General features: G+C 40.3%; 1 protein-coding gene across 6 annotated transcripts in view; it reads left to right on the top strand.

The window, feature by feature from the left end:
- Positions 1-20,809, top strand: part of IPO11 (importin 11) — a 229,617-nt gene extending 208,808 nt beyond the window's left edge. For all 6 annotated transcript variants that reach the window (XM_015140096.3, XM_015140095.3, XM_001083045.5 and 3 more), the window contains one exon: positions 19,379-20,809. In XM_015140096.3, coding sequence (XP_014995582.1) covers positions 19,379-19,543 — 165 coding nt within the window. In that variant the 3' untranslated portion in view covers positions 19,544-20,809. The remainder of the gene's footprint in view (positions 1-19,378) is intronic.
- Positions 20,810-25,102: the final 4,293 nt, after the last annotated feature.

Below are 25,102 nucleotides of genomic sequence, written 5' to 3' on the forward strand. Positions count from 1 at the left end.
TATATTCCTTCCCTTTGAAATTGGGCACATTTGCTGATAGTTTATGACTCCCCAAGTCTCGATTATAAGATATAGATTCCACCTGGTTCTCTAGGGACACTTGTACTTGGAAACCAGCCACCATACTATAAAGAAACCCATAAATCCATAAGAAGTAGGCCTCATTTTCCCCAGCTGAGGTCCCAGTTGACAGCTGGCATTAACTACTGAACTCATGAATCAGTGACCCTTAAGATAATTCCAGGCTGGGCATGGTGGCTTACACCTGTAATCTCAGCACTTTAGGAGGCCAAGGCGGGCACATCATGAGGTCAGGAGATCAGATCATCCTGGCTAACACGGTGAAACCCCATCTCTACTAAAAATACAAAAAATTAACCGGGCATGGTGGCGGGCGCCTGTAGTCCCAGCTACTCAGGAGGCTGAGGCGGGAGAATGGTGTGAACCCAGGACAGGAAGCGGAGCTTGCAGTGAGCCGAGATTGTGCCACTGCACTCCACCCTGGGTGACAGAGCAAGACTCCGTCTCAAAAAAAAAAAAAAAAAAAAAAAAAAAGAAGGGCCTGTGCCACCCCGAGCCTTCAAGTCTTCCCTGTATATATCCTAGCCACTTTAATTTTTACATGAAACCTTGCAAGGTGAAATTACCTATGACAGACTTTAAAACAGTTGTGCAGTTTTATCTTTATTTTCTTTTTCACATGTGCATTGTGTGTGAACATCATATTAATAAATCATCTGATATCCCTTGGAATAAAGTACTTTAAAATAAAACACATAGAAAAGGAAAGCTTTTGTTATATAAACTATTCAGATGTTATTTATGACTTTCTTTGAACTTAACAAGAGTTGATTTCATCCCCACAACTGTCTTACTGAGCTGGAAGAAACCTGATGAGTTTCTTAACCTTATTTCAAAATGGCTTTATGTCATTGTGTGAATTAAGTTGAGGTAACTTTTACATACAAACAAAGAAGAGGAAGGATCTTTGTTTAATAGTGGCTCTCAACTGGGTACTATGTTGCCCTGCTCCTTGCCCTTCCCTGCCAGCATTGTTGTTACAGGACAGGAAAGTGCTACTGGCAGTAATGAGTGGGAGCCAAGGCTGTTGCTCAAGTTCTGCAGGACTTAGAACTGAAATGGGAGAGTTTCCTGACGCCCCTCACAGGATATGCAACAGAGGTGTGACTTATCCACAAGTGCTCAAACCCCTTGCGGGAGGGGGAGCATGCAGACAGGTAGGTGCAGGAGCCAGGGCAAGTACCCCTGGGCTCTGACCCTATGACAACATCCAAGTTTGGTAATCTGCAACTCCTAAAACCCAAGTGTGTGTGTGTTACAGTCCACTTTTAGCTTTGCTGTCTGCAGGCAGCTTGAGCGTTAACCTGCTCAGTGCCCTCTTAGTACCCAGGACCTTGTCTGGCATCCAGGAAGAATCAGCTCACACACAGACTTGAAGATGGTGAATGTGGGGGTTTTATTGAGTGGTGGAGGTGGCTCTCAGATGTATGGGGTAGGTACCGAGACCAGCTTGGTCTGGGAGACCCTAACCCAGCGGCGCTAGAGGAATTAAAGACACACACAGAAATATAGAGGTGTGAAGTGGGAAATCAGGGGTCTCACAGCCTTCAGAGCTGAGCGCCCCAACAGAGATGTACCCACATATTTATTAACAGCAAACCAGTCATTAGCATTGTCTCTGTAGATATTAAATAAACTAAAAGTATCCCTTATGGGAAACGAAAGGATGGGCCGAATTAAAGGAATAGATTGGGCCTGGTTCACTGCAGCAGGAACACGCCCTTAAGACACAGATCCATCATGCTAATTGTGACTTAACAATGCCTTTAAGCAGTTTTGCACCCTGGGCGGGCCAGGTGTTCCTTGCCCTCAATCCCGTAAACCCCCAACCTTCCAGCTTGGGCGTTAGGGCCGTTATGGACATGTTACAGTGCTGCAGAGATTTTATTTATGGCCAGTCTTGGGGCCAGTTTATGGCCAGACTTTGGGGGGCTTGCTCCCAACATGTCTCCCTTCTTTGATTTGCAAAGATATAAAAGGGCAGCTTTGTCACACGTGAGCTACTTCTTGCGGGAGTCAGGATCCACATCTGCAGACTATACAAAGACAACATAGATTAAAAGCATGATTGTCGTTGAAACCACAGAGCTTCCAGGTGTTTTTATCCATTTTTAATGAGTTACTAGCTGCTAATTTGTCTGCAGCTCCTTTAAGCACTCCAGTTCCTGGCATTAGGGTCAGGTGTGCCTGGGATGCTTTAAATATTTGTTTGTTTTAATTTTGCTGTATTCAAAACCGAGTTTGTAGAGTGTCCTTCTAGATGCTTTTTTATTCTTTCCCAAATTTTGATCTTATTAAGAGCATTTAATAGTTTCCACAAATCCTTATGTTAAGCTTCTAGAGCGGTCCATATCATTTGAGGTTGAGGTGCCACTATACCGTCACGGTTCCAGATAACAGGAATTTTTGCCATTCTTCTTATCATTTCTTCCATCTGACCATTTTGTTCAGATCAGCTGAACGTAGTGTGGCCCTGGCACGCAGACTGAGAGGTGCAATTCAAGCTAAACATCCCCTTAGAGGACCAATTAATAATGATTCCATAGGAATCGTTGTACAGCACCTTTGCCTGTTCTGCAGTGCAATCTTCCTAAACAAGTACGTTCATTTTTTCTAACTGGGTCCAATCCTGTTGACAAATAGGTTTTTGAGGGCGGTACGTCTCAATTATAGGAGCAGATTTATTATGGTAAATACTGAGATCAGAAAGCATGTATAACTGTGTCAGAGTGATTGCATCCAGGCATTATTGCCAGCCAAGATTGATAAATATACGCAATAAGTATAATTGTTCTCTGTGTCAGCCCTTATTGAAGGAATACTCACAGCAGTGGTGATAACCGCTATCATAGCTACCATTAAATTATTCATTGTGACTGGTTGTCCTGCTTTCCTCAGGTTTTCTTCTGCCATCTGTGACAGCTTCTTGATCTGTCCCCAGGTGGGTGGCTGTGTTCGACAGGTGTTGTTCGTGACAGTTGGGGTCCTCCTCAGCATCAGCCTCAACATGGCTGCAACCAGGGGGTCCTCGGGATGCTCCCGGAATCTCCTCCTCGACATCTGGCTCATGATAAGGTTTCAGGTGTCTTGATGGTATCCAAATTGGCTGTTGATTTTGGCCTGGAGAAATACAAGCATAACCTCTACCCCAAGTTATTATTTTACCTATTTATTAACTTTTTGTTATTGGATCTTTTCACCAAATAATGCTAGATTCAATTGTGTATGGGCTGCCCTGTAATCCCTATTTCTCCTCCTTTTTTTGTTTTTGTCATCAATTGATCTTGTGTATGAAATCATAACTGAGCATTTTCAATTAACTGTGGAGTGAACCACGTATGAAGAATCAGAAATCACATTAATAGGCATATCAAAAGCAGTCAATACCTCAATTACAGCTACAAGCTCCGTTTTTTGAGCTGAAGTATAGGGCGTCTGGAAAACTTTACTTTTTGAGCCTAAATAAGAAGCTTTACCATTACTAGACCCGTCTGTAAAAACATTCTCAACACCTTCAGTTGGTTTAAATTTAGTTATTTTAGGGAGAATCCAGTTAGTTAATTTCAAAAACTGAAACAGCTTCGTTTTAGGAAAATGATTATTGAGAATACCCACAAAGTCAGCTAAATGAGTTTGCCAAGTAAGACTGTTTATAAAGGCTTGCTGTATTTGTGCCTTCGTGAGAGGGACAATAATTTTTCCAGGATCATATCCATGTAATTTAACAATGCGAGTTCTCCCAATCCCTATCATAGTAGCGATTTGATCTAAATAAGGAGTTAGAGTCTGTGAATTAGTATGTGGAAGAAAAAGCCACTCTACTAAGTCCTGTTCTTGGACAGTAACACCACTAGGTGAATGCTGAGTTGAAAAAATTAGCAAATCTAGAGTCTTCTCTGGATCTATTTATCTGAGCTTTATGGACTTGCTTTTCAATCAGTTGTAACTCTGCCTCAGCCTGTTTTGTTAATTGCCTAGGGCTAGTGAGACTAGGATTTCTTTTAAGGATAGAAAACAGATTACTTATGGCATAGGTAGAAATGCCTAGAGCAGGTCATATCCAGTGAATATCCCCTAGTAATTTTTGAAAATAATTTAATATTTTTAATTTATCCCTACATGTGTTTACTTTCTGTGGTGCAATAGTGTCATTTGCTAAGGTCCCCAAGTAGGAGTAAGGAGAAGTAATCTGAATTTTGTCAGGGGCTATCATTAAACCAGCACAAGAAATGGAATTTTACAAGTGATCATAACATTGGAATAATATTTCTCGAGTGGGGGCAGCACAAAGTATATCATCCATATAGTGAATAATGTAACACTGTGAAAATTTTTTACGAGTAGGTTCAATTGCTTGCCCCACATATGTCTGGCAAATGGTAGGTCTGTTTAACATGCCCTGTAACAACACTTTCCAGTGATAACACTTAGCAGGCTGCAGGTTGTTTACTGCAGGAATTGTAAATGCAAACTGTTCAGTCTTGCTCAGCTAAAGGGATAGTAAAGAAACAGTCTTTTAAATCTATGACTATTAAAGGCCATTTTTTCGGAATTGTAGCAGGAGAAGGCAATCCTGGCTGTAATGCTCCCATAGGTTGTATAACCGAATTGATGGCTCTTAAGTCAGTTAACATTCTCCGTTTACCTGATTTTTTCTTAATTATGAAAGCTGGAGAATTCCAAGGAGAAAATGTTGGAGCTACGTGCCCATTTTCTAATTGTTCAGCAACTAATTTCTCTAAAGCCTCCAGTTTTTCTTTACTTAGTGGCCGTTGTTCTATCCAAATTGGCTTATCTGTTAACCATTTTAAAGGTATAGGTTCTGGAGGCTTAACAATGGCCGCCATCAAAAATTTTTTCCTAATCTTTGGTGGGAACTTTGTTTTTCCACTTGAAGTGGTTCTTTCAAACCTTGCAAATTTTTTTTCTAGTCCCATACCAGGGACATACCCATTTCATATATCATATATTGACTTTGAGGGCTATATAATTGTTCTGGAATTAGAACTTGTGCTCCCCATTGTTGTAATAAATCTCTTGCCCATAAATTTATAGGTACAGAAGTTATAATTGGTTGAATAGTCCCAGGTTGTCCATCAGGCCCTTCACAATGCAGAATGTAACTACTTTGATATACTTCATTGGCTTTACCAACTCCAACCATGTTATATTGAGCAGGTTGAATTGGCCACGTGGACGGCCAGTAGTGTAGAGAAATGATTGAAATGTCTGCCCGTGTATCTGCCAAACCTTTAAATTTCTTTCTTTGAATAGTTATTTCACAGGTAGGATGCTTATCGGTAATTTGATTTACCCAGTAAGCTGTTTTGCCTTGTTTATTTGTGCTTCTAAATCCTCCTGTTCATTTAATTTCACTTTTTCCCATTCGCACATATGGCAGAATCAGTAGCTGTGCTATGCGCTCTCGTGGCTCTACTATTCAAGGAACAGAAGTAGATACAACAATTTGAATTTCCCCATTATAAGCTGAATCAATGACTCCTGAATGTATTTGTACGCCTTTTAAACTTAAACTAGACTTTCCTAAAAGTAATCCTGTTGTCCCTGCTGGCAAGGGTCCACAGATTCCTGTTGGTACGTTTTGCGGGAGTTCCCCAGGCAGAAAGCCCACAGCTTTTGTGCCGCATAAATCTACCGCGGCACTACTGGCTGTGGCGGGGGACAGACATTGTACAGGGGTAAGGGAATGGCCTGAGCTAGAAATGCCCCGGTTTAGAACAGGGCCCGGGACGGACCCCTCATGGCATTTCCTGAAATCGGGTTCCCTTCTTTATCAAACTTAGAGTGACGCTGACTAGCCTAGTGTTTTCCTTTTTTACATTTTGGACATATTTCAGGCTCAACAGTTTTCTTTTTTCCCCTATCTGGCAGCCTGACTCACTGATTTTTTCTACCTTCTTTTTTAGTATGACCATGCTTCCCACAGTTAAAACAAGCTCCAGGAAATTGAGTATTTCCTTTATCCACTCTCAGTCCTGCCATTGCCTGTGCCAACAAGGTAGCTTTATGCAGATTACCTCCAATACCATCACAGACCTTGATATAATCAACTAAATGTGTTTTCCCTCTAATAGGTTGCAGAGCAGCCTGGCAGTCGGGATTAACATTGTCGAAAGCTAATAACTGCAACACTATATCCTGAGCAGCGGAATCTGCAATAATCTTAAGAGACTCCTGTAACTGAGCTGTAAAATCAACATGTGGTTCTCTGGGTCCCTGTTTTATAGCACTGAAGGAAGGGTATTGTTCTCCACCTGAAGTGATTTTTTTCCCCAAACCCTAATGCACACTCCTCTAAGCTGTTCTATGGCATCATCCTCCATGACCAGTTGTGCATCTAAACCAGACCAGCCGCCAACCCCCAAAAGTTGGTGTGCAGTTATATTAATTTGAGGTTGGGCCTGGGCATTGCGAGCAGCCTGAATGGAAGCTTCGTCTGCCCACCAAGTTTTAAATTGTAAGAACCAAGCAGGAGTTAGACAAGCTCGAGTAAGAACATCCCAGTCAGTAGGAATCATCCGACTGGAAACAATAACGTTCTTTTAACAGTCCCATTACAAAAGGAGAACCTGGTCTGTACTGATTTATTGCTTGTTTTAATTCTTTGAGTAATTTAAAAGGAAAAAGCTCAAATGTAGCTATAATACTTCCCTCTTGATCTGGGGGGTGTATTCTAACAGGGAACTGCCAAGCCTCTAAATCACTTTCTTGTCTAGCTTGCTGAATTCCTACCTGAATAGAACTAAGAGCGGTCACTCAAGGCGCTGCTCAAGCAGTCACTGGGACAACTACTTTTCGCCAAGTGTCCTCCAGAAAAGAAAGATTTGGGGGGTCATCTTCTTTAAAATAATGAGGAGGGAGTGCAGAAGTGTAGGGATGAACCTCTCCTTCCCTTGCCGCTTTAGCTGTAGTTGGCAAATAAACATGCTCTGTAACCTCTTCTGTTACTTTACTATACTCTTGTTCCTCCTCGTTATCAGTGTGAAAAAGTTCCAAGGCTGGAACGAACCAGACCCCAAACCTGTCCCATTGTTACCCTGATGCTTCCAAGCTCCCCTTCTTACTCACCACGGGGATTGCTTTGAGAGTACTCGGGTGTCCTCCAGCTAGTTTTCCATTCCAGCCATCACTTGGCGATCCTTCCACCTGGATTCAAGCCCCCACGAATGGACACCACTTGCTGAGACCAGCTCGGTCGGGGAGACCCTAACCCAGCGGCACTAGAGGAATTAAAGACACACACACAGAAATACAGAGGTGTGAAGTGGGTAATCAGGGGTCTCACAGCCTTCAGAGCTGAGAGCCTCGAACAGAGATTTACCCACATATTTATTAACAGCAAACCGGTCATTAGCACTGTTTCTATAGATATTAAATTAACTAATAGTATCCCTTATGGGAAAGGAAGGGAGGGGCTTGGTTCACTGCAGTAGGAACACACCCTTAAGACACAGATCGCTTATGCTAATTGTTTGTGGCTTAACAATGCCTTTAAGCGGTTTTCCACCCTGTGCAGGCCAGGTGGATTGGGGTTTATATAGGTACAGGATAGCGGGGTGTAGTGGGCCATGCGGAAACTTTTGGGCATGAAAACAGCAGTGCCTGTTCCCATTTAGGGCGTCCAGTTTCCAGGCTTGAGGGTGGGGGCCTTTGCTGGGAAACCGCCCTCTTCTACCCAGTATTTCCCTGTTTCCTGTCTGTATCAGAACAACCCCCCCTTAAAAAGAATTATCTACCCAATGTTTGATGGTGCCACGTTTGAGAAACCCTGAATTTAAGCCACTCATGTTTTGTTGGTGTAGTTTTGTTTGAGTTTAGATTTTGCAAGTATAATTATCTTGTTTCACTGAGCAGCGGGTAGTTGTAGGAGTACCATTCAAGAAGTATTTATTAGGTGCATACCACATGCCAAAATAGCAAATGGCTCATAGAGGGCCTTGTATGCCATAAGTGTAGCAGGCAGAATAATCTCTCTCATCCCCCAAGGATGTGCATGTCCTAATCCCTGGAACCTGTGAATATGTTTCATGTATCAAAGAACAAAATTTCAACAAAGTGAGTTTCAAAGATTTAATTAGTTTTTATTAGTGATTCATGAATCAGGCAGCATCCAGTCTGCAAAATAGATAGGCGCTCTGAGGAGGTGGTGGAAGAGTTGGTTTTTGTAAGGGAACTTGAGCAGGGACAAGTAAACAGCATAGTACAAACAGTGGATTGGTTAACATTTGGTTACTTTCCTTGGATGGGCTAAGGGAAAGGGTGCTTCATTATTATGCTATCTCAGGTTTACTGGGCCCCTTTCGATTGGTTACTGTGAATCCCATTTTTAGAAAACTGGTCTGTTTTGAAATTTAGTTTGATTACATGGCATCTAGCACAAGTGACTCCATTCTGGTTATTTCACACATGACAAAATGGAATTTGCTGATCAAAGATAGGTACATTTGGATTATCTTGATAGGTACATGTGTCATGACAGGTCATTAAAAGTGGAAGATGGGTGGAAGGGAGGGGGGTGGCAGTGGTGCAGAACAGAGAGGAGGAGGAGCCAGAACAGAAAACAGAGAGAACATATTTCTGTTACTGAGGCCCAAGGACAGCTAACTGGCTATGTGGATGTATCTATTTAATGGCATCATTATTCACTGAGTGGAAGCAGTTAATCTGTAGGTAGCCAAATGTTGATGGGCGGGGTGGGCAGGAGGAGAAAGTTGAGATCCTGTAGTAGGAAAATGCCAGGAAGTTTTCTTAGATGTGGCTAAGCACAATCTCAAATATTTTCTTGCCAAAAGTTTTCTACTGTTTCTGAAAATTCCTCAGTAAATCAAAATATAAACAAATAACTTTTAGAAATATGTATACATCTGATCTGTGATAATAAAAACCAGTGAGATGGCTGGGTACAGTGGCTCACACCTGTAATCTCAGCACTTTGAGAGGCCGAGGCGGGTGGATCACTTGAGACCAGCCTGGCTAACATGGCGTGACCCCATCTATACTAAAAACACAAAAATCAGCTGGGCGTGTGCCATGCCCCTGTAGTCCCTGCTACTCAGGAGGCTGAGGCACGAGAATCGCTTGAACCTGGGAGGCAGAGGTTGCAGTGAGCCAAGGTTGCGCCACTGCACTCCAGCCTTGGCCACAGAGTGAGACTCTGACTCGGACAAAAAAAAAAAAAAAAATCAGTGACAGAACAGGATCTGCTTTAGAAAAATTAGCTTCATAGTCAAACTTGGTTTATTAAACAATTTTGCTCTGTCACCAGATGGTCAAGATGGAAAGTTTTTAGCCCCTTATTCATCTCCATCACATTTTATCATTTTTATAAATTATTGATACACCATTTGATGAAATCAAATTTTTGAAAGAGATTGAGGACACTGACTGACTCATTATTAAACTTTCTTGCCTTTAAAGGTTCTCATTCAACATTTCCTCTTTGTAGCACCTGCACTTTTCAGTCCTTCACCTGATAGCTTGACCTTGTTGAGCATTTTTACCAAGAGACTTGAGATTCTCCTAAGATTTGCTCAGTGATCTTGCTTCTTGGAACCACAAAGGCAATTGGAACAATAAGGAGCTATAAGGGAGCAGCTGTGTCCTATAGATGTTCATACTTGTTCAGATTTCTCAGTCCCTGTAATAAAAGTGTAGATGGAAATAAATGATATTCAGAAAACTCAGCATATCCATGACATTTAGATTTCAAATAGAAATCTCATCTGATTTTTCCTCCACAGTTTACCTTCTTTCCATTCTCTGAATCACCTGGTGTCCACATACAATAGGAACAATGTATTAATTCACATGTTTGGTTTTATAGTATATTCTCTCCCATAGTGGACAAACAGGAATATTAATTATATTTCTGAGAGGGAAGTAATAGAACTAAAGGCATTGCTGGATAGTGGCACTTTTAGATCTCTAGCAGTCTGTTATTTTCTAATTTTGTAACATTGATGTGCATAGCACACCCCTAAATATTCTGTTACACTTTATTATGTAGTCATTTTACTTTAGTGACAATAAGATGAATGGAAAGAAAACAATTCCCTATTATTTAATTTAGTTATATATTAAAGTTGATTTTTTTTAATGTAAAGAGATCACCCCATCGCTGGAAATTGAATAGAGATAGTCCTAAATTGCACTGCCAAAATTGACTTACAAGTAGAAATGCTTTTATAAAACATATAAGAAATTATCTCAAAAAGCAACATACTTTTTTATAGGATTCTAAAAATACATGTAAGATTGTAACATTTTTATTGGTACAAAATTTATCTTATTTTCCTACACATTTTCTTTTTTTTTGATAGCAAGTCTTCCCCACAGCCTTCTGTATAAACTGATGCTAAGCATAGCGTATGGTAGTCTTGTGAGCCTATGTTTAGTTGAACTTAAGATGATCTAGTATGTGTGTAGTGACAGATCTGAATAATATCAGGAAACTTAATATCTATATATATAAATATTCGTGAAACATTTACAAAAACTGAGCACATTCTAGGCTAACAAAATCCCTAATTTCTCAGAGTAGAAATAGTACAGGTTAAATTATCTGACCACATTAAAGTAAAACCAGATATTACACAAAGGTTGAGAGAAATATTGGTTTCATAAAGTTTTTTAAGCAGTATTTTAAAGGGGAAGCTTGAAATTTTGAAGTAGATGATATACAGCTTTGAGATTGTTACACATAAAAACGTGTGAACACAATTATTCCTAGCCTTAAGTAATTTTATTATTATACAAGAAAAAATGAAAATAAATGAACTCTACTGATGTCAAGATGTGAAAAAAAGGAAAAATAGAAGACATTATAAAAAATCAGCCTTTGAAAAATAGAAGACAATAATTTTAAAAATTAGAAGGCAGAAAAGTACTAAAATTTATGAATAAGTATTGTTTGCCTGTTTTTCTTTTAAAAATGCCCACAAAGTAGATAAACCTGGCCAATTTAATCAAGGGGTAGAAGAATAAACATAAAATATTAGGAATAAGAAGGCATATAGTATGGCTTCAGGTATTATACATGCGAGTCTAGGCTAATCAATGGAAAAATCTTTTCAGAACAGTTTTCCCCCATATTAATTTTGCAAAAAGAAAAATCACTTAGAACCAGATAGAAATAGATTTATAACCATGGAAGAAGTATTTTTAATTGCCTTCTTGCCCGCAAAAGTCCCTCCTCTCAAATGTTTCTTGCTTGCTCGTTGCAAGTGGTTTTAACAGAATGTACTATCAGTCTTTTTTTTAATGTAGTTTAATTCATTTAATATTACTAATGACAGGCCAGGCTGGGTGGCTCATGCCTGTAATGGCAGCATTTTGGGAGGCCAAGACAGACAGGTGGATCACTTGAGGTCAGGAGTTCAGACCAGCCTGGCCAACATGGTGAAACCCTGGTTCTACAGAAAACGCAAAAATTAGCCAGGCATGGTATTGCATGCCTGTAATCCCAGCCTCTTGAATGGCTGAGGCAGAAGAATTGCTTGAACCCAGGAGGCAGAGGCTGTAGTGAGCCGAGATCGCACCACTGCACTCCAGCCTGGGAGACAGAGTGAGACCCTGTTTGTAAAATGAAAAAGTACTAATGACATTCTTTTAGCAACAGCTTGTCTTTCCACCCTTTTTCTTCTTTTGTTCTTCCCTCCCTCCCTCCCTTCCTTTCGTTGTATCCAGTTTTAAGGAATACATCATTCTATGCTAGTTCAGCTATTCTAGAACCTAGAAAAAAGAATAAAACAGAAAAGTGTAGATGGCTTTTTAAAATAAAAATAGATACAGAAATGTAAATTACTATCAGCAAATTTAATCTAACATTAAATTTAGCATTTATTCCTGGTAAAATTTCTTATTGAAATAGGAATAGAATGTTATGTCTTTACCGTGCTAAAATATCTATTTGAAACTGTGCACAAACATACCACTGGATAGTGAATATTCTAAATGCCAGGAAATGCTGTCTTGTATAACAGACCTCTGGAATCTCAAAGTAATAGTTTATTGCCCAGGAAAAACATAAGAGAGGGAGGAGCAGGAGTGGGTCTTGAAATCTGAAGTCTTTGAGGGATGATCCTGTCAACAAAGAGTCATACTCTGTAAAATATTTAAAGAGATTTATTCTGAGCCAAATATGAGTTACCATGGCCTGTGACACAGCCCTCAGGAGATCTGAGAACATGTGCCCAAGGTGGTTGGGGTACATCTTGGTTTTATACATTTTAGGGAGACATGAGACTTCAATCAAATACATTTAAGAAATACAGGGCTGGGCAAGGTGGCTCACGCCTGTAATCCCAGCACTTTGGGAGGCAGAGGAGGGCGGGTCATGAGGTCAGGAGATCAAGACCATCCTGGCTAACACGGTGAAACCCTGTCTCTCTTAAAAATATAAAAAATTAGCCGGGTGAGGTGGCGGGCGCCTGTAGTCCCAGCTACTTGGGAGGTTGAAGCAGGAGAATGGTGTGAACCTGGGAGGCGGAGCTTGCAGTGAGCCGAGATTGCGCCACTGCACTCCAGCCTGGATGACAGAGCAAGACTCTGTCTAAAAAAAGAAATAGATTGGTTTGGTCCAGAAAGGTGAGACAAAATGTGGAGGCAGGAGGCTTCCAGATTATTGGTAGATTTTTTTCTGGTTGACGGTTGAGTTTTTCTGAAGACCTGGGGTCAATAGAAAGGAAATGTCTGGGTTGTGGATACCAAAGTTTTCTCATGCAGATGAAGCCTCCAGGTAGTAGGCTTCAAAGAGAGTAAATTATAAATATCTCTTGTCAGACTTAATGTCTGTGTTGATTCTAATACTGGAGAGGTATAATGAGGCACATCTGCTTACCATCATGGCCTGAAGTAGTCTTTCAGGTTAAATTTTAAGAGTGTCCTGGCCAAAGAGGAAGTTCATTCAAATGGATGGTGGGTGGCGGGGGGTGGGGGCTTATAATTTTATTTTTGGTTTGCAATCCAGACTTATTGAAATGCATGGCTTTAACACATGGCTCTGTCTAGCTGGAAAACTGAAAAAGAATGAGTAGGAGTGGTTTAAGAGTTAGGTTGAATAATGGCACTTATCATTTCTGCTCACATTCCATTGGCTGGGAAATGTGGTCTGTGTGGCCTAGGAAGAAGAGTAAAAGAGTTTGATGATGATGATGATACAATAGTCTGTTATACAGAGTTTCTATCCGATGTAATGAGAAGAGAGTGGATGTAAGTTTTAAGTTTTGGCAAAGAAGAGACGAAATTCAGAAGTCATTGTAATGATAATATTGTAGTAAAAACCAAGTTATTGTCACATGACCAGGAAGGATTAGGCTCGCAGACACTTTGAAGGGCGAGGGGGAACAGAATTTATTGGGCAAAATGGAAAAAAACTCAGCAAAGTGACAGGGGTACCTGTTAACAGGCCCCCATCTCACAGATTGAATCCCAGGATACCTACCACACAGGAACAGGACAGGCCAGGCTCCTCCCCCTGCAAACGGGGCATAAATTTCCCAAGACTCCACCCAGTCTTCCCAGGGGGCAGGCCGGTTGGAGGTTCTCCCAGGCCTGCAGTCCTGTTTTTCAGCCTTCAGGCTGTTTTAGGCTTGAAGGCGAGGTTTCAGCAGGAAGGAGAGTGGGGCCTTGGCTGCCCCCTGTCTCTGTCAGTAATTTAAGCCAGAAAAGTCCAAGAAGATCAACAGATCAACTATGAAGAGAATTTAATAAGTGATAATTATATGTAAATGTATGTTGCTGTTATATGCTAGCAATAACTAGTTAGGAAAAGCAGGCTAAATGAACGTCCTTTACAAATTTGAATCTTATTTACCCTGTGATTTGAGGAATCCTTTGGAATTCAGGAAATAAAAACGAAACTCAGAAGCACACTAAACTTTTGGACAGTGGAGGAGTCAAACAATGATTAAAAAAAAAAAAGTCATCAGCATTTCCTAGTATGCACACAGTAAAGTAAAACTCCCTCAAAATTGCCTCAGTGAAAGAGAAAGGAAACCTGAAAGGTTTCTGGCAAGTAAGTAATGGTTAATGGGTTTGAGTTTAAAGAGCTTATAATTAGTAGCTGAAGGGTTTTTGTTTTGTTTTTTTTCAAGTGTTACGTGTTTTATTTAGCGTGTTGTCTGTATTCTTTTATGTTAATGCATATAGAAATACCTGTAGATGTTTTATTGTGTTTACTTGAGAGGTTAGGCCTCAAAACTCTTGGCCCACATTTTTCTGTAGCAATGTTTCTTATTTTTGGATATATATCACAATCACTTGTGGAGCTTTTAAATATTCTAGAACTTGAAACTACTTAAAATCAGAATCACTAGGGGTAGGACTTAGACATCAGCATTTTTTAAAGTTCCCCGAATGATTCCCTTATGCTGCCAAGTGAAGAACTATTGTATAAAGATTTGTTGTGACATTGCTGAGGCTTCCCTTTCCTCCTTTATTCTTATTATTAATTTTAAATGAAATTATATATGTGAATGGCCTACCCTGTACCTAGCAGAAGCCTTGCTTGTGATTGGAGTTTAGTAAATGTGGATGTTGTATTTTGATTCCCATTTAATTGCTCTGAAGATCATTGCATAACGAAACGTGAAGAAATAAGCAGATGTTCTGTTGCTCAGATCTAGGCTTGAAATAATTACTTTGTCTGATTCCTTAAGTTGTGCATTGCTCTCAAGTTTACTCTCAGAGATTTAAAGCACATTGCAATAAAGGCATACTAGAGTAAGAATGCCCAAGTAATAGTGGTCAAGGACTAATAGAAAGAAAAATAATTATGTCAAGAAACCTAGATTATAAGGTAATTGCTAAATTAGAATTTTAATTTGTTTACTGAGACATGTATGTATATATGTATGTATGTACTGCCATTTTTATCTCATGAAGTCTAGGTCCCAGTGTTTCTAGACATAGCAATGTAAAATGTTCCTTTACTTACAAGCTGATCATTTAGAAATTGTATTCCAAGCTTCTCAAAGGACAGATTGGATTTCACAGTGGGTATAATTTGATGATTGAGTTTGTATTGCTGCGCCCTATTGATTAAGTTTGTTCTGGTTGGTATCTGCCGGACTCATACTCTTCATTAAGCCACAAAGTTAGGAGAGTTTACATCCAACAGATCTTAGAAACTTAGTTATTTTAGATATATTTCAGAAATTGACAGTTACCTGCAGCAAAACAATTAGAAGTCAGAAAAGAAGGGAATTTTGAAACCAAAGATATTTTAATTAAACTAAGGAATTTTTGAAGACCACATGGTTAAATACATTGTTGTAGATAAATTTTCCTTTAAGATTTTTTTGTTCTGTTATATACCTAGTGTATTTGTGTGTCATCTACCAAGTTTCATGGAAAGGAAGCCTGAATATATTATTATTATTAAAAAATGTTCCGTTTCTAAGTGAGAAAAATTAAATTCAAAGTTAGCAATTATTTAGTATTTTCCTAGGATGGAAAACACTTTAGCAAAATTCAGTAGGAAATTGTTACCAGAAAGGGGTCCTGATCCAGATCCCATGAGAGGGCTCTTGGATCTCACGCAAGAAAGAATTAGGGTTGAGTCGACAGAGTGAAGTGAAATGAAAGCAAGCTTATTAAGAAAGTAAAGGAATAAAGAATGGCTACTCCGTAGGCAGAGCAGCCCCAAAGGCTGCTTGCTTGCTTGCTTTCCCTTCCTTCTTCCTTCCTTCCTCCCTCCCTCCCTCCCTCCCTCCCTCCCTCCCTTCCTTCCTTCCTCTCTTTCTCTCTTTCTCTCTTTTCTCTCTTTCTCTCTTTCTTTCTCTCTCTCTCTCTTTTTTCTTTTTTCTTTTTTTTAGACAGAGTTTTGCTGTTGTTGCCCAGGCTAGAGTGCAAGTGGCACAATCTCGGCTCACTGCAGCCTCCACCTCCCGAGTAGCTGGGATTACAGGCATGCGCCACCTATGGCCCCCTAATTTTTTGTATTTTTTTGGTAGAGACAGGGTTTCATTGTATCATGTGGGCCAGGCCGGTCTCAAACTCCTAACCTCAGGTGATCCACCTGCCTTGGCCTCCCAAAGTGCAGGGATTACAGGCATGAGCCACCATGCCTGGCCTTTTATGGGTATTTCTTGATTATATGCTAAACAAAGGATGGATTGTTCATGAGATTTTTGGGGAAGGGGTAGTCAATTCTTGGAACTGTGGGTTCCTCCCCCTTTCCCCCCCCTTTTTCTTTTTGTTTTGAAAAAACGGAGTTTTGCTTATGTTACCCAGGCTGGAGTGCAATGGCATGATCTAGGCTCACCGCAACCTCCGCCTCCTGGGTTCAAGCGATTCTCTTGCTTCAGTCTCCCAAGTAGCTGGGATTACAGGCATGCTCCACCACACCCAGCTAATTTTGTATTTTTAGTAGAGATGGGGTTTCTCCGTGTTGGTCAGGCTGGTCTTGAACTCCTGACCTCAGTTGATCTGCCCTCTTCAGCCTCCCAAAGTGCTGGGATTACAGGCGTGAGCCATGGCACCCAGCCAGTACCTCCCCTTTTTAGACTATATAGGGTAACTTCTGGACATTGCCATGGCATTTGTAAATCGTCATGGTGCTGGTGGGATTGTCTTTTAGCATGCTAATGCATTATAATTAGCATGTAATGAGGAGTGAAGATGACCACAGGTCACTTTTGTGGCCATCTTGGTTTTGGGAAGTTTTAGTCAGCTTCTTTACCACAACCTGTCTTATCAGCTAGGTCTTTATGTCTCATATCTTGTGCTGAACTCCTATCTCATCCTGTGGCTTAGAATGTCTAACATCCTGGGAATGCAGCCCAGTAGGTCTCCGCCTTATTTTCTCCAGCCCCTATTCAAGATGGAGTTGCAGGCCAGGCGCTGTGGCTCACGCCTGTAATCCCAGCACTTTGGGAGGCCGAGGCGGGCGGATCATGAGGTCAGGAGATCAAGACCATCCTGGCTAACACAGTGAAACCCCATCTCTAATAAAAATAAAAACAAATTGGTCATCTATGGTGGTGGGCACCTGTAGTCCCAGCTACTCCTGAGACAGGAGAATGGCATGAACCCGGGAGGCAGAGCTTGAGGTGAGCCGAGATTGTGCCACTGCACTCCAGCCTGGGCAACAGAGAGAGAGAGAGAGACTCCATCCCAAAAAAAAAAAAAGATGGAGTTGCACTGGTTCAAAGGCCTCTGACAAAATAACTTTACGGTAAGTAGTTTTTGAAAAATTATAATTGGACATATAGGCTTAAAAAGTGAATAATGACATGCCACATAACTTAAGGAAAATGAAAGATTTTGCTTCACTAAATTCTTGCTGGGTGAAATATCTTATTAATGTAGTGAAATATAATGGAAAACTTTGTTTCAAGGGATAGAAATCTCAAAGAACAAGAAATTTGTAAGTAGCCCCACAGAAACTAAAATCTTGAACCACTTTAGAATACTACTTCATGGGTTGAAGCATATGTCAAAAGGCTATCATTACCAACAGAGGGAACTGATACGCACTTCAACTAGAACCATTCTGTCTTAGAGTAATAATTTTAAAATTAAGCAATACTGAGCCACTTGCTCATTAAAATCCGATGTGTGGACTTTTGAAGTGAATCTGGCTATTAACACTTCATTTATCTGGTGTTACCCCAGAGTCAGGAATTCTGGGTAATTATCTCTTGCTAATAACTGAAGCCTCTGAAGATTCCTAATTTTAAATTACCCATTTCAATGGAGATATTTCTTGAATGATCACATACTTTCTTAGAAGGCAAGAGCATGTGGAAGTAATGGAAAGAGAACAAAACCAGGAATTTTCCAATCTGTATTCTAGTTCTGATGAAGTCATTAACTTGAGAATAACTAACCTTGAATGTCATTCAGAGCTTGGAGACGTCAGCTTTTATCTCAAAATTGAACACAGGCCTAGCTGTTTAGAAATTGTATGATTAGACACTTGTATAAGCTAAGACATAAGATGAGATGTCAGTTGTAGAGCGGTTTGTCCTTATACCAAATGGCCACAGAGGTGTATGCTTTTCTAATTGCTGAGTCCGTTTTTTAGAATAATCTTCTTAATTTGGAATAATTTTAGGTTTACAGAAAAGTAACAAAAATAGTACAAAGGGTTCTCATGTGCCTCTCACCCAGTTTCTCCTAATGTTAACATTGTATGTTATATTTTTCTTCTTCTTCTTTTTTTTTTTTTTTGAGACGGAATCTTGCTCTGTCGCTCTGTCGCCCAGGCTGGAGTGCAATGGCGCGATCTCAGCTCACTGCAACCTCCACATCCCAGATTTAGGCGATTCTTCTGCTTCAGCCTCCCAGGTAGCTGGGACTACAGGCATGCACCACCACGCCAGGCTAATTTTTGTATTTTTGGTAGAGACGGGGTTTCACCATATTGGCAGGCTGTTCTCAAACTCCTGACCTTATGATCTGCCCACCTCAGCCTCCTAAAGTGCTGGGATTACACGCATGAGCCACCGGGCCCAGCCCTGCATTTTTCAGATATACATGGTACATTTATCGAAACTAAGAAACCAACATCGGTGCATTATTATTAACTAAACTCCAGAATTTTATTTAGATTTTACCAGTTTTTCTGGTAACACTCTTAGTTCCAGGATTCAATCCGGTATATCACACATTGCACTTAGCCTGGGTCCAGGTGTGTTTTATGTATATGTATGTATGTGCATGCCACAGGGATAGAAGAAGCCAAAATATTTTCCTTTATCATTGTTATCTTTAGGGAGTAGACTTATGGGTTATTTTTCATGAAATTATACTTCTTTTGTTTTCCAAATATCCCAGTGGGAGACGAGGAGTCCCTTTTTTTTTTCAGCCAGAAGCATATACAGGAATTTAAATAGTATTGCAATCCAGGGTAGGGCAAACCCTGTCTCCTCTCTGGATCCTGAGGGCATCACTGGGTTGCCACAGTGGCCTACCCTATCTTCCTAAGGAGAATGCTGGACAATTGTATTTAATGTTCTTCAGCATGTTCTGTTTCTTTTAGAATGCTTTCTACTAGGCTTTGATGCTTTATATGAGTGAGTCCCCCAGCTCTTCAGAAATGGCTAATCAGAAAACATGTTCAGGGGGCCCTAGGGAACTGAAGTTAGACTAATTGAATGAAATTTTCTTTGACAGATTTTTCCACTGTGAGACTATTACAGAATCTGTGTAAGAAGAGAGGCAGAAGCAATTTTGTTACTGTGGAAGAGATTACAAAGAACTTGTAAATTGCAGGTAGGAGAGACTTGTTTTGCTTTTTTGACACAGTCTTGCTCCTCTCTGTATCCCACAGCTGGCCCTGAAGGACCCTGTTCATATGGTGTCACTGCAGCAGTTCATCTACGAGAAGCTCAAGGCACAGCAGGAGATGCTAGGAGAACAAGGTTTCCAGTCCCTCATGGAAACGGTGGACACGGAGATTGTCACCCAGCTACAGGAATTTTTGCAAGGATTCTAAGAGCACATGACATGTGGCTGCCTCGCCTTTCAGAAACAAGCTGAGTAACCTAGCCTGCCGTTTGTATGTGAGAGCCTGCTGAGATGAAGAAATCACTTCATGAAAATAAGCAAAGACCACACATTTTTTTTACTACAAAATGTAAAGGATAAATGTAAATCCTGCATAACTAAAATCACAAACCTATTCCTCAAAAGAATTTAATTTTATATTTATGAGGGGGCCCTTTACTAAAAAGTACATGTAAAAGTACATTTGATGACAATAGCTGCTTAGTTTCCTGTTAAGAGAAGAAACTTTATCTTTTAATTATGTGCTCTTAACATTTGAAGATAAGAGTTAATGCCCGAGATGTTTTTCTGCAACCAAAATTCATTAAATTTGGCTGCCTTATCCTTTTTTTAAGCTAATGAAACTACAGGTTTGAAAACTGACAAAGCTGTTCAGATGATGCTATTAAAGAAATGTGTGAACTAAGCAAAAATGTATAATAGTGACAAATACACATTACCAAGCTTATCTTGCAAGGGAGTTATTTTCATCTAACATAGAAAGTGTGTTTCATCAGACAAATGCTTTTATTTTCATTCTAATAATTTGATACAGAAATTAGTAAAGGCATTTTTTTCTTTTTTTTTTTTTCCCAGTAAATACGTTGAGTCTACAAATGTACATTTGTAAGGCCTGTAAAAGTGAACGTGTGAGACTGCAGTACCACATGGGAGACCTCTAGTTATGGTTTGGTCCTAGTTCCTTTGTTACTCCTGTGAGCACCAAGAAGAACTGGGCGACTCCCAGTCCCACCTGTGCTGTGACAGTCCCACGTGGCTATGACAGACTGTTCAGTACTTACCCTTCTCAGGTTCCTCAGTGCAGGGGTGCATCAGGGCCTCAATAATAGGGGTATACCTGGGAGGATCCAGCAGTAATCCCCAGGGTACCAGGATTACTAGTATTCTGATGGAACTAGTCTTCCTTATTCCTCCAACATGCAGTACATAAAAAGGGGAAAAGGAGAAAAAAAAAGCCTTACTTTGTTTTACTTGCCATTGATTGTAAGGAAACTTTAAAGCATTTTTTAGGAAATACTCAAAAGCAAGGTTGGAAAATGTTTTATCTTTCTATAGAAAGTTGGGTACAGTATGTAACTGCGGGAAACCCACTGCCCCTTTGTAAGCTGTGGAACCCAAAATGTATGGGGATATTTGATGTTTTCAGAAAGAGGAGGAAAATATGGTCCAAATTAAATTTTCCAAAGATACCTCACCTTGGACTGATTTGTCTGACTACTTTTCTTGCTCCCCCCAAAAAATGAGTTCTTAAAAATTGCCCAATGACTTAGAAAGGGAGTTTTCTTTTATACTCTAGCTTGGATTCTGTGCTAGTAGGTATCAGTACTGCAGGTAGCAAATCCTAGTTACCCTTTTAATTTATCTTCATTTAAAGACAAAAAGCTCCTTTCAAGTGATATTTCTTTATCAGTATTACTAAGTCCTCAAGACTGATCCAAGAATTTCTTTTTGTTGACTTAATTATTTTCATTTGAAACACTAACCCATTAGTGTTATCAGAAATTCTCAAACATGCTCATTTTTTAGTTAAAGTACTCATCCTTCTAATTCCTGACAGATTTCATTATAGTGCCATCGCAAATATTACTGAAATAGCTACCTTGCAAAAGAAGTAAAAAGCTTATCTCAGGGAAAGAGTTTGCTTCATTTTTTAAACTCGTAAGTTTAAATAGGCTTGATAAATAGCTCAGAAAAATAATTCATGTATCTTGAATTTTTAAGTGCTCAAGACATAAAATGTAATTATTGGTTTACAGAATTCTATTCATTAACAGAACTATATAACAAATATATTAAGTTTAAGACAAACAACTCAACCAGGCCTCTGGCCTCTGGTTGAACTGTGGCTCCTGAAACAAGGTAATGATCATTTATACTCCAAAAACATTCCTTTTCTATTTATTTTCTATTCCAAAGACTTCTCCCAACCCTCTCACAAAGGCCCATGTGACTAACAATGACATTTTAAAGCTTCCTTATGAGTTGGTCCCTCCTCTCTCTCCTACTAGTCATTTTAGAGAATCCACATTATTGCATACACTTTTTAAAAAGATACAGTTTTTCTTGAAAAATCCTCACTTTAATCTTTATTTTACCCATTTCTTTATTCAGTTAGTATTTATTGAGTTACTGTTTCATGCCATAATGCTATGCTACATTCTGAGATGAGAACAGAGTATCCACCTTTGTGAAATTTCACAGTTGATTAGGAACACAGACTTGCCGACATGCTATAAGAAAATAGGGGTTCTGATGGAAGGGCACATTCTAAAGCAGTTGGCCTGCAGGTGAAGGAGATTGTGTATGAAATAAAATGATGCTGTCACTGTATAATTTGATAGTTATTTAAAAACTGCTCTATAATGGCACGGTTTGGTGAGGCTACTTAAGCGTCAATGGCACTATACTGGAACTGGGCAACTCCCTGACTCCAGACTCGCATCAATTTGGAGTCACTCTAACATACAAAATCATCAGGTTTTGAAAATATTGGATCTTTGTAGCCTCACGACTAATTTATAATTCCATGAATTAAAATATAAGGCTCACCTACTAAGGGTTGTTGTCTTTTCTACTTCTCCAAGTCATAAACCTGAAGTGCATAGAAATTTAAAAGTTGAAGAGCTAATGAAGATAACATGCATGTCATGAAAACCAAAATACTTTCTTCTCCTAACTTTAGAAAAGAAAAAAATCTGCAGAAGCATGAAGAAAATAGTGTAAATGAACCCCAGTATACCCTTCATCTAGATTTACCAAACTTGACATTTTGCCATATTTACTCTCTTTATATATGTGTGTCTGTATATAAATATACTTACATATACACACATGTACTTTCACTAACCATTTGAAAGTACAAACACTACAGAAGTTTATTATTATCAACCTTTATCTCCAAATACTTTAGCAGACATCTGAGAATGCCATTCCTCTACATATCCACTAATGCCATTATACACCTAAGAAAATTCTCAATAATGCAATAACATCTAATAGTTCATATTCCAATTTTCCCTACTGCCACACAGATGTCCTTTATGTGGCATGTAATAAAAGACATACAAAAACCATGTGTTTTTTCATCCAGAATCCTCTCACTTATTTTAGACAGGGTATCACCCTGTCACCCAGGCTGGAATGCAGTGACTTGATCTCGGCTTGCTGCAGCCTCCATCTCCCTGGCCCAGGTGATCCTCCCACCTCAGTCTCCCAGGCAGCTGGGACTACAGGCACTTGCCACCATGTGGGGCTAATTTTTGTATATTTTTGTAGAGACGGAGTTTCACCATATTGCCCAGACTGGTCTCGAACTCCTGGGCTCAAGTGGCCCGCCTTGGCCTCCCAAAGTGCTGGGATTACAGGCCTCAGCCACCAGACCCAGCTCCATTTAATATTTATACATTGCATTTGGCTGCTTAATTTTTCAATCTAGAATTGTCTTTTCATGTCTTTGGCTTTTTAGAAGAATCCAAGGTAATTGCCCTGTAGAATGTTCCTTATTGTGGAATTTTCTAATTGTTTCCTCACAATGTTATTCAGGTAAGCATTTTTGGCAACAACACTAATCTGGTAATGTACAGTTTCTGTGACATCACATCAGGAGGCACATAAAGTTCGGTGGTTCTGCTGATGATACTAAGCACCAGGCCTCTCTATTACACGGATAATTTTTTTTTTGAGACGGAATCTCGCACTGTCGCCCAGGCTGCAGTGCAGTGGTGTGATCGCTCACTGCAACCTCCGCCTCCCGGGGTTCAAGTGATTCTCCTGCCTCAGCCTCCCGAGTAGCTGGGACTACAGGCACCCACCACCATGCCCTGCTTATTTTTTGTATTTTTAGTGGAGACAGGGTTTCACCATATTGGCCAGGCTGATCTTGAACTCCTGATCTCGTGATCCACCTTCCTCAGCCTCCCAGAGTGCTGGGATGAAAACAGGCGTGAGCCACTGCGCCTGGCCAGATAAATTTTTAAAGAGTTCTTAACAGCTCTAGAAATGTCCAGTGGTTATTTTGTTGGTTGATTGTTTGTTTTAACCTGAATCAGAGCTCTTATCACCACCAGCTTGCCTGTTCATTTACAAAAGTTCTGCAACTTTCTTTTAACCTAGAAAAGTAGCATGGCTGAACTGGAGAAGAAGTATATTAAACTTGGTTCAAGTTTCATCAGCCTTAAGTCTCTGAAACTCCTTTATGTTACTGCAAACCGTTTAGTCAAGAGTCATCTCTCGGCCAGATGCGGTGGCTTGCACCTGTAATCCCAGCTACTCGGGAGGCTGAGGCAGGAGAATCGCTTGAACCCTGGAGGCAGAGGTAGCAGTGAGCCAAGATCGCGCCATTGCACTCCAGCCTGGGCGAAGAGAGCGAAATGCCATGTCAAAAAAGAAAAAAAAAAGTCACCTCTCTTAAGAGTTCTATTTCTCTCGTTTTTAGGTTATGTAGTTCTTTGTGACTTCCAATATTATTTTAACTCACACACCACTAAAATGGAAGGTAAACACTGCCTTTTCCATTACCAAAATATCCTTTTTGGATTTGGAAACTTGGCAAAGAGGCAGATATGCAGCAATACTTTTTTTTTTTTTTTTTTTTTTGAGACGGAGTCTCGCTCCCTCACCCAGGCTGGAGTGCAGTGGCCGGATCTCAGCTCACTGCAAGCTCCGCCTCCCGGGTTCACGCCATTCTCCTGCCTCAGCCTCCCGAGTAGCTGGGACTACAGGCGCCCGCCACCTCGCCCGGCTAAGTTTTTGTATTTTTAGTAGAGACGGGGTTTCACTGTGTTAGCCAGGACGGTCTGGATCTCCTGACCTCGTGATCCGCCCGTCTCGGCCTCCCAAAGTGCTGGGATTACAGGCTTGAGCCACCGCGCCCGGCCTGCAGCAATACTTTATCTTTTTAGTGAGACTCGAATTTGGGCTGAACTTAGAAACATGCTAGACTTGAGAGCATTGCCTTTGAGTGTGGTTAAGGATAAGAAGCAGTACATATCAGCTGGCAAAATGAGGAGAAAAAAATAATCATTTCCTTAAATGTGAAGAGGCTTTGATCTTGGTCTTTTGGTAGGACTGTGACATCTGCTGGAAAAGCAGTTTAAAGTCACCTTTTTACCACTTAATATTCTGTCCCAAACATACCTTAACTGTATAGAACTTGGTGTCCCGTGAAGTGGTAAAAACCAATTCATCTGATTGTAGAGCTGAAACTTTTTACACAGCTTCATGCTGTTTGTTGAAGTGGAGCTTTAGAGCCCTTGGGGGTGAATACCTCAGTGTCCTGGAAAGGGTTCCAGCTATTGATCTGAGAGTCTGTTTTTACTTCTGGGCAATTGGACTCCTGGCCTGAGGGACTCCTTATGGTCTGAAGCTCTGGGATAAAATTCAAAACTGAGAGTTGTTGACTACATTTTCTCTTGAATTCTTTCTTGCCATAACAAGTGGAAAGTCCCTGATTGGCCAACGATGTTTAACAAGCAAGAAGGTTTTGCTC

Source organism: Macaca mulatta, chromosome 6 (assembly GCF_049350105.2).
Source record: "Macaca mulatta isolate MMU2019108-1 chromosome 6, T2T-MMU8v2.0, whole genome shotgun sequence".
Lineage (NCBI taxonomy): Eukaryota > Metazoa > Chordata > Mammalia > Primates > Cercopithecidae > Macaca > Macaca mulatta.